Source organism: Camponotus floridanus, unplaced genomic scaffold, assembly GCF_003227725.1.
Source record: "Camponotus floridanus strain SB8 unplaced genomic scaffold, Cflo_v7.5 scaffold301, whole genome shotgun sequence".
Taxonomy (NCBI): Eukaryota; Metazoa; Arthropoda; class Insecta; order Hymenoptera; family Formicidae; genus Camponotus; species Camponotus floridanus.
This window is the reverse complement of record NW_020229439.1, coordinates 72,487-81,752: the sequence shown is the minus strand read 5'-3', so window position 1 is coordinate 81,752 and position 9,266 is coordinate 72,487. Positions and strand designations below refer to the sequence as shown.

Genomic DNA, 9,266 nt, shown 5'->3' with positions numbered 1-9,266 from the left:
TATAGATAAAGTTTACAAAAGAGAGCTAGTTACGATCCTAGATACTAGACGCAAACCAATCAATCTTTCTTACGAACAGTTGTAAATCGATTGGCTGTTTGGTTTTATTTTTCACCGTAAATTTCCCTTCGCGAGAAAAGTTGCGTCTATGTATTTTATATATATATCTATGATCGTGTATATCCATACTTGAAAAAAATTAGCCACATTTGCATGTGTCGATTGTCATCTCTCGTTTAACGGTTGAAGAATCTTGAAGAGGTTAGTTCTCTCATTTATCCATTACGTATCAATTGAAATGCAATGATCGACAGTCATTTTTATCGAAGCAGCTGCGACTCATATCTCGTGGCGCTGATCGGGAGATACGCGTAATCGAATATAATATTGCAAGGATTATGACAATTGCTGATACAACATGTATCGACTAGGAAAATATCTTCGTTGAAAATTCTGTAGAGGAAATCAGATCAGCGACGTCATGATCCGAACAAACAGGTTTGTCTCTTTGTCTTTAGGCTTGTTTGAGATGATATTAATTTTACAATTATATGTAAGAATTGTATACAGTAAAGTATACAGTCTCTTTCAATTGATAGCTTTGTGGGATGATTTTATCATTATTTTTTTTCTAAATCCTCTAGGAAGAGATATCGCAACATAGAGGAGGAATCTAGCGAATTTATGCCATTAAGCAAACGAATCAACAATCTTCATATCAATAGTTTATCAGGTCTACCAGAGAGTAGACCTGCCGGTGTGGTAGAGAGAGTGGAAAGCATGGAAACCGATTGGGAAAGTGGAAATTTTATGTCTTCTCCGAGCTGCTCTCAAAACTCATCGCCCAGGGGCAGCTGTGGTTCTAGCCAAAGTAATTTTACCAACGATTACAGACCAGATCTAGATGCGACGGAGAATCCTTTTTATTATGAGAGCAACAAGTTGCTCTTTTCCTTATATATGGAGCGTATGCAGCGAAGATTGGACCTGTATTGATAAATGCATGCATTACTTGCATTATATCCTATAAAATATCCTCTTGGCATTTGACGTCCAGTCCTGTTATTTTGCCATATTTTTCTACGCGACATATTTTAATGAAGTTTTCCATTTTTCTCATTATATTAATCATGTAGATAATAGCAAGATACATTCATTCGTATTGACCAATAAATTAATCAAATTTTCGTATAAGAATCGGGATTAGATATATCATCCAATTGTGTACAATTGCGTAAAAAAAGTAGATACTTTTAATTAGCGTATATGAAACTTGCATGTAATTGATATTATGGATTATTTACGACGGAATCGGAAATTCGATTATATTATTTGATTATGTTATTATATGTTTCAATAATATCAAGATATATTCTTGATCATGTGTAATTTAATATGCAAAATTTTTGTGCGTGAAATTTTGTAAAATTGTGTAAAAGAAGATTAGGACGACGGGGAGGTACAAATAAAAATCAGTAAATTCAATTGAAAATAATATACATGTATATATTTACACATAGTAATATACATAAATAATTATTCAGAAGCTTAGTTTACACCAGTGTCATTTGACATTCTTCAAGCATATTTAAGCAGATTGGCCAATGATTAAATCAATTTATTAATTATTTACTATTTGATGCATATTAAACGATTTATGTTAGGCCATATGGGATTTTCGGAAACGCTCGTTTTATAAAGTGCGCGCGAGCGGGAGGTGGCAGCACCGTCGAGATATCGCCAACTTGGCCGAGCATCCACCAGGGGCGCGCGAGTCGCCGGAATCGTTCCGCGGGCGTGCGAGCACAACAGAGTCCGAGCGATTGGGAGGGAGGAGACAGAGCGAGGTGACAGGTGTCTCGATATCGTGCGCGAGGTGAGATACTTGCAATTCGGCGCGAAAATTTCGCGAGTGCGGTACGTACGTGGGAATAAAGGCGCATCGCTTCGACCACTTCAATTCGGGCGGATACCGCGCAGGCGCCGCGTTCCATCGCAATATCCCATATCGCTTTCCCTCTTTCTCTCGCCCACTCTGCACGTAACCGCGCGCCGCCATAGTTAATATTTCAGCCGATATATAGAGAATATTAATAGCGCGCGTACGTGTGTGTGCGACGCGCGTCGTTTCGATCGAAAGAGAGAGATAGAGAGAGGCTCGTTGGAAGAACGAGGATGCATCGGTGGTGATGTTGAACGTCTCGGAGGCGAGAGGCCGAGTGTCAATTCGCGGCAGCGTGACTCTCTCGGGCCAGCCGAACGAGTCGAGTCGAAACGCGTGGCCAGCGTGTTGTTGTAGTGGTGCCGTAGGGGCAGTCATGTACCGTTAGCTCCATTTCGTTCCCGTTGGCCGGTTCTCTCGCGGAGAATTCACGCTTCCTACCTATCTACCGACCGAGGAGGAGACCGAGTCGTATTCGATCGGCTGTCGTAAACCCGGAAACGCCAAGTGTGCGCGACTCCGAATCTCTTTCGCGCGCTGAAACGAGAGAGAGAGAGATAGAGATAGACTGAAGGACGGACGGACGGACGGACAGACGGACGGAGAAAGAGCGGCAGTGTGCGAGCGCGAATTCACGTCGTCGAGTCACTCTCTCGGGCTTCCGTTAGAGACGAGCGTACGTGTGCGCGCGCGCGCGCGCGGGTGTCCCGTTCTCGGCACATACGGGTTTCTCTGCGTGTGCGTATATGACGTGTGCGAGCCCCGCGAGTCTCGCGAGACGATACACGACACGTCGATCGGTCAGCGTCGTACCCGTAGAAATGAGAAAGTCGTTGGCGCCGCGCTGAGGATCGGGCCACGATCGACGACGCAGGCGAGCCAGCCAGACGGACGATTCCCGTACTAAGCGTACGGAGTTACACGAAGGCGGCGACAGTAACGGCGGTACGTTGGAGCCGAGCGCGCACTGGAGAGAGCTGCTCTGGTGGCTGACTCGACATCTCTCGTTTTGCCAGCTCGTCCACCGCCTGTACTTACGAGTAAGTAGAACGCGGAAGGCCGCGAGAAATAGCTACCTGTCTCGTCTTCTTCTCTCGTCCCTGCGCGTTAGAATAGATATACGTCTAGGTATATATTATCTAGCGCGATATTTTTGCATGCAACGACCATATGCGTGCACGCTCTTCCTCTCTCCTCTCTCTCTTTCTCTCGCGCTCTCTCTCTCTCTCACTCACTCTTTCTCTCTATGTATATATATATATATATATCTTTGTTATCCTGGCTCGATCGCACTACGTAAAGTCGGACGGATGGGCCGACGATACCGCGCCCCGTGGTTGCCATGTCGCGCTGCACTCCCAACGACGTAGACCACGAAGAGCACGAGAAACCGCGAAACGGTGGCCACAGAGAGCACCCACCCCAAGACACTAAAATCGTCGCGGGCCCCTCGTCGTGGCTCACGGCTTGGCTCGAGCTGGCTTTGGTGGGGTGGTTGGAGGTGCGGACAGTGGTTGAGAGGCTGGTGGGGTTGGAAATTGCGTGGTGGTGGGTGTTCGTCGAGGTCTCGGAGGCCCCTCCGTGGCATCTCGCTGCCTCTAACCCATCGAGGTGGGGGTGTAAACAACAGCCCTGCCCGTGTACCTCCGTCGCCTCGTTTCGCCTCTGCCCTGCTCTTCGTCAGCTGATGCGTCTTTTGCCGCGTGCCGTCGTCGATCTTTTTCCTACTTCCGTCCTTGGCCCCCCGGGTACAGCCCGAACGAGACGAGTCGAGACGAGGTAGGAAACGCGCGACGAGGGGGACAAAAGTAGGGATAGAAACAGGGAATATATTCACGGCGTGTTAGAAGGGGTTTCGCGATGCATTCGGGAGAGCGGGAGAGAGAGAAAGAGAAAGAGAGAGAGAGAGAGAGATGAAGAGAGGGAAATGTAAAAGAAGAGGAAAAAAAGGAGTCGCGTGCCATTTTCTCACGCGGATCATTTTTCCATCATGGCGGATGAGCGTACGTCTGCGTTTCGTGCGATTGATGCCGTTGCACGAATCGCTGAGGGAAGCGTCAGGATTAAATCGAATTTCCATCTCCGTCGAAATAATTTCTCCTCGATTATCGTCGCTTTAGCATTCCTCTCGTACGTCCTCGCGCTTCTCCGGGGGAGCAACGAGACATTATTTTTTTTTTTATCGAAGGCGTGGAACGCACGAAAGCGGTTGCACAACAGGCGCCGATCCGTCGAGCGTGCGGCGCCCCATGCCCAGTGATGTCATAGCGTGTCCGAGTCGCGACGAGACGCCCGATGGATTTCATGAAAAATCCACAGATGTGCCTTTCGCGAGGATAGACGTACACGCGCATACATACGTAGACGTACGAGCGACAGAGAAGGATAGAGAGCGGGAGAAGGAGAGCAAAGCTCTCCTGGCCTCGGTTAACCTTCAGAGCGAATCTCTGCGCCATTACGACATGCGCGTCTTGCGAGAGCGTCCAGCGGCGGCAGGCCACGAGCGACAGGCGGAGCTGACCGATCAGTCGCGTACGCCATTCCGCGTATGACGAAAAACACGTCGCGTAGTGTTGTCGTCGTCGTGGACGAGGAGTAGCTGGCGCGCGTCGAGATTACGTCTCCAGGCCCTACTCTCTCTCTTTCTCTCTCTCTCTCTCTCTCTCCCTCTCTCTCCCTCTTCCCCTGGTTCGGGACGGCAGAACCGAGAAAGCACCCTTTTGGCCCTCCTTCGGGGGAAGAGGCATCCCCCCGCGCGCACATGATAGACGCACGCATACCCGGGTATCTCTAACCTCTCTGTTTCTTTCCCGCGATCGGGGCGGGGATACATCGTCATCCCGCGTTATCATTGTCATCATTGTCCCAATTCGTCTGGCGGTGTGTCCGTGCGGCCGCCTGCCCGCGACGACGACGGGTGCCTTCGCCCCCGACGCGTTTTCGCGTTCCCCTTCCCCGGGGAATGCCGGTGTGCCGCCCGAGGTTCGACTCCCTTCTTTCTTGACGTTTCCCCCTACCCTTGCCTACGGTTCGCCTTCTTTCTCGTGCCGTTTCTCGCGGTACATCGGCCACGTCGAGGTAGCGCGCGAGAGAAAGAGGGAACGGAGTCTCGAGCTCTATTTCGCGGTAGGTTCCCACCTATGGACCTCCCCCCCTACCCTCATCGCGCTCCTACCCCTTACGGCACCCGTAGGGGCACCATCACCGCCTGATGGAGTGGGGTGGGATCCTGGGCCACTTTGACGACTATCCTCCCTGCTCCCGGATCCCTTTTAGGTAGGGGGAGGGGGTGAAGTGGGGGAGCCCTCACCCCACCCTCGGAGCGATATCAAGGCTCCGAGTCAAGAGCACGTTACTCGCCTCGTCGGCGAGTCGCTAAACCAACGTGGGATTTTCATTTTGTCGCTTTCGCGGAAAAGCACGTGGGAGGGAGGATGCGAGGTAGTCGGGTTCGATTAGGTTAAGTTACCGGGATGGAGCACGAGCACCTTCGCGTGTGCGTCAACGATGGAGGGCGACTTTGATCTCGTGTGTCGCGCGATTTTAATTACGATATCGTTCATTGTGGATCGCGCGATGATTCGACCGCGAATTTACGTTTCACCCGCGCCAGGAATTTTATTCGATTTCATCCCTGTCTCTAGATGACGGTCTTGTGATATTTTTCATGTTGTGTATATTTCTTAAAGGTCACGAGAGTGAAAAAGATGGACATATCTCAATATGCATTCTTATAACATAGTACAATTTAATAAATCTAAAACACAGGAAGCAAATGTTTATCCACATCTCATCTATTTGTAATTTTTCAATTGAACATCTTGGGTAAGAAGATGAGACATCGAGGCTTGATTCTTAAATACAATTAATTATTATTGTGTTTAAAAGTACAATTTTTTTATATACTTTGTACCTAGGTAACACAAGTTGGTTTCATGAACGTTTTCTAAATGTATCTAATGATATTAAGATTTAGAAAACGTTCATGAATCAACATGTGTTATATATTTATCTTGGTATTTGCTAAAAATAACATTTATATTTATAACTGCATTTGCGGCAACAATTTTATTTTTACATTTAGTGACGTATATATATTGAATATTTCAAATAAAATAAATTAATTTTGAAAATTTATGTTTATTCGTAATCGCGCGAGAGAGAGCATATTTTATTTTTATACTTAATTCAATTTTAAATTCAACGCATTCTCTTATTTATGTCACCTTAAAAATGCAGTTTTATAATAATACTTGCATCTTTTATTAAAGAGTAAAAATGTTCCATTTGAAAAAAATTAAATATTTTGTTATTATTGAGGCAATAAAAATGGATTTCTCTTTTTACAGGTGTAATTCTGAAAAATGAATTTCACACCTTTCCCTGGATTCACCGGCTCACTGCCGACTGGTACTGTTCATCAATTCGCTACAGCAAAATTTGCGCAGAATCTTACTACAGGAGGACAAGTGGTTGGAGTTTTGTCAGGTGGTGAAGGTGGTGTGCATTATCTAAGGCCAGTGGATCCAAATGGCTTTGCCGTGGCTCAGGGCGGAAACAGTCAGCAACAGCAGATTATTACTCTGCCTATCACTGTACCGGGAAAAGATGGCACCCAACAACAGCAGACTGTTCAAATACAAGTTGTCAATCCCAGCGTATCTCAAAGCGGAAATAGCGGTGATCAACCGAAATATCATTTGGCGCCAATATCGCTGAGTCAGTTTCCACAAGGGACAGCCACCGTCCTCACTGTTGCCTACAGTCAGCAAGGTGCGGATGGAGTACAAATACAAGTACAGCCGCAAAACACTGTGGCGACTACGCAAACGTAAGTACACGATGCATATTTTCTACATTTCGCATTTTATCTTACACTACATTTTACATATGGAACAAAGTCGAAGAGAATATTAATTTCTTTATTTAATTTTACGATTGTAGATCCGATCAAACGACGCAAAGCACATCTACCGCTGTGACCACTACATCTCAGCAGACCATTCAACAGACGGTACAGCTTCCGGGAGCGCCCGAAGGTCTGACTGTAGTTGCCCAGATTCCTCAAGATTTGATTCTGCGGGAAAGCATAGAAGAATCTAAGGAAGATGTAAAAGAGGGTACAACACCTGTGGCCCTTATCAAGCGAGGCAGTGTCAAGAATCAAGGTAATCAGAGCGGAGAAGAGTTTATTACTTCTATGCCCGCTAGTTGGCAAAGTCTGGCCACTCCAGGATCTACGGTCGCTGATTACCTCTCCAGACTACCCACTAGTACTCTGCCTCTCAGTTTGCAACACTTTCTCAAATTTTCGGCGGAGACTATAAAGAGAGAAGCTACTATCGAATCTAGTCCGCTTGGAGCGGATGGTCTTGATGCTTCCGGAAGTACAGCCTCGGGAGAGCAAGCGGTTCAGATTACAGTCGCTGGAGGAGAAACGGCGATCATTCCCGACGTTGTCGAAGAACAGGAACCGGGAGCAAAACCGAAGCGAAAAAAGAAATACAAAAAGAAACCTCCGAAACCGAAGAAACCAAAACCAGGGCAAGTAAGCATAGTTACCGCTCTCGATGGTACGACCCTGTTTTGCTGCCCTCAATGTAATATGGCGTATCCGGAGAAGGAAAGTTTGGAACAGCATTTGATTGGACACAAAATCGAGAGGAGGTTCATATGCGACATTTGCGGCGCTGGTCTTAAACGAAAAGAACATTTGGAGCGACACAAATTGGGTCATAATCCCGACAGACCTTTCATATGTTCCGTTTGCATGAAGGGTTTTAAGCGAAAAGAACACTTAAATCTTCATTTTGTTATACATTCTGGACAAAAGACCGAAGTCTGCACCGAGTGCGGTAAAGCGTTCTATCGGAAGGATCATCTTAGAAAGCACGCGAGATCTCACCTCGCTAAGCGTGCCAAGGAAGATCCATTGAATACGAGCGACGCGGCGCAAAATCAACAACAGGCGGACCAACAGCAACAGCAAGTGGAACAAATGCAACAACAATCTTCGGTGCCCGAGTTGCAGCAAATCCAGATACAAGTAGGGCAAGGATCTCAAGCGCAGATTCATCAGATTTCCGTGAGCGAGCAATCTACGGTAGTTTTACCTACAGCTGCCGAGACTGGAGCTATGACTATGCTGCATCATCAACAGCAGCAGCAACAGCAACAACAGCAGCAGCAGCAACAGACGCAGCAGCAGCAGCATTAGCAACAGCCTACCGCCCCGAATCAACTTGGGCGGTACTTTCGTTTCAACCATCAGCACGCTAGAGGTCGTGCACGACATAGCGTACTCGCTGATTAAATTTTGTAATTTGATAAGCGAGTTGATGTTATCGAAAGGAAGTTTCTTTAATCTTCATCGTTGCCTAGTTGATTATTTCGCAGTCTCCGTTTCGTGAAATGCCTCCATTTATTAAAAAAAAAAAAATGTGAACACCCATGTTTATCGACACCAAGCCGGTTGGAACTTGAATTTTGCGCGCCATCGGCTTATACCTTTAATAGCGGCACAAAAAAGCTCGCATTCGTGTTTATAATAATATCCTGTAACAGTTATTCTGTAAAGCGCACCGAGCTGAATCTACGAACAAAGTTCGTGTATATTTACGAATTTCTTCTCTTTTACGTACACGTTATAGCGTACGTGGAAAGAAGCGACAGTATCCGCTCGCTCTTCGGACAAGATGTTTTTGTCGCTGATCCAGTTCCATGACGCAAGTTAGAGATAAATATGAAAAGTTTATATAAATATATAAATAAATATAAATAAATATAAATATAAAAAAAATATATATTTTTGAAAGCGCGAACTGGATTCGCCGAAGGTGAAAAGGCAATCGAGTTTTGGGCTGAAATATATATATATATACATAATTTGCTTTTACGACGATGATATAAAAATACGTAACGAAAGAATTAATTACATGGAACAGAGTTTGTAAATACAGCGCAATCCTTTATTCCCAAATAAGGGAGAAAATCATGTCGTATAAGTACTACAGCGAAGTGAATCTTATTTATTTCTCTTGTATAACAGAATCGACTATCATTACGACTGGAAACTTGATTCACTGAATCGAATTCAATTTATATTTTATTAGCATTATATTGACAGAAGCATGCATACATTTTTTCTATAATTTAGATCATTGCATAAATATATATATATATATATATATATATGTGACTTTCAAAGAAGATGCAAAAGCATTTGTGGCGAATCTGCGCTTGAAGAGTCCGAATGTTAAAATCGTGGGATAAAAATCAGATTGGAAGTAATTTCGCGCGATTAAAAATCTTTTCTGAAGCAAGA

General features: G+C 45.5%; 2 protein-coding genes across 4 annotated transcripts; both read left to right on the top strand.

Moving 5' to 3' along the window:
• On the top strand, positions 1-1,050 carry LOC105251921. Of its 2 annotated transcripts, XM_011259039.3 has the most exons (3): positions 1-261; positions 333-498; positions 645-1,050. In XM_011259039.3, exons 2-3 carry the CDS (start codon positions 482-484, stop codon positions 994-996), a joined length of 369 nt encoding a protein of 122 aa, XP_011257341.2. In that variant the 5' UTR covers positions 1-261; positions 333-481; the 3' UTR covers positions 997-1,050. The 2 variants fall into 2 exon arrangements, with proteins under 2 accessions (XP_011257341.2, XP_025266072.1); XM_025410287.1 differs by having other exon boundaries at positions 1-498.
• A 741-nt stretch (positions 1,051-1,791) lies between these two features.
• LOC105251920 (zinc finger protein 1) lies at positions 1,792-8,357 on the top strand. 2 transcript variants are annotated; one of them, XM_011259035.3, is made up of 3 exons: positions 1,792-2,982; positions 6,292-6,773; positions 6,887-8,357. In XM_011259035.3, exons 2-3 carry the CDS (start codon positions 6,307-6,309, stop codon positions 8,157-8,159), a joined length of 1,740 nt encoding a protein of 579 aa, XP_011257337.1. In that variant the 5' UTR covers positions 1,792-2,982; positions 6,292-6,306; the 3' UTR covers positions 8,160-8,357. The 2 variants fall into 2 exon arrangements, with proteins under 2 accessions (XP_011257337.1, XP_011257339.1); XM_011259037.3 differs by lacking the exon at positions 1,792-2,982 and adding an exon at positions 4,460-5,767.
• Positions 8,358-9,266: the final 909 nt, after the last annotated feature.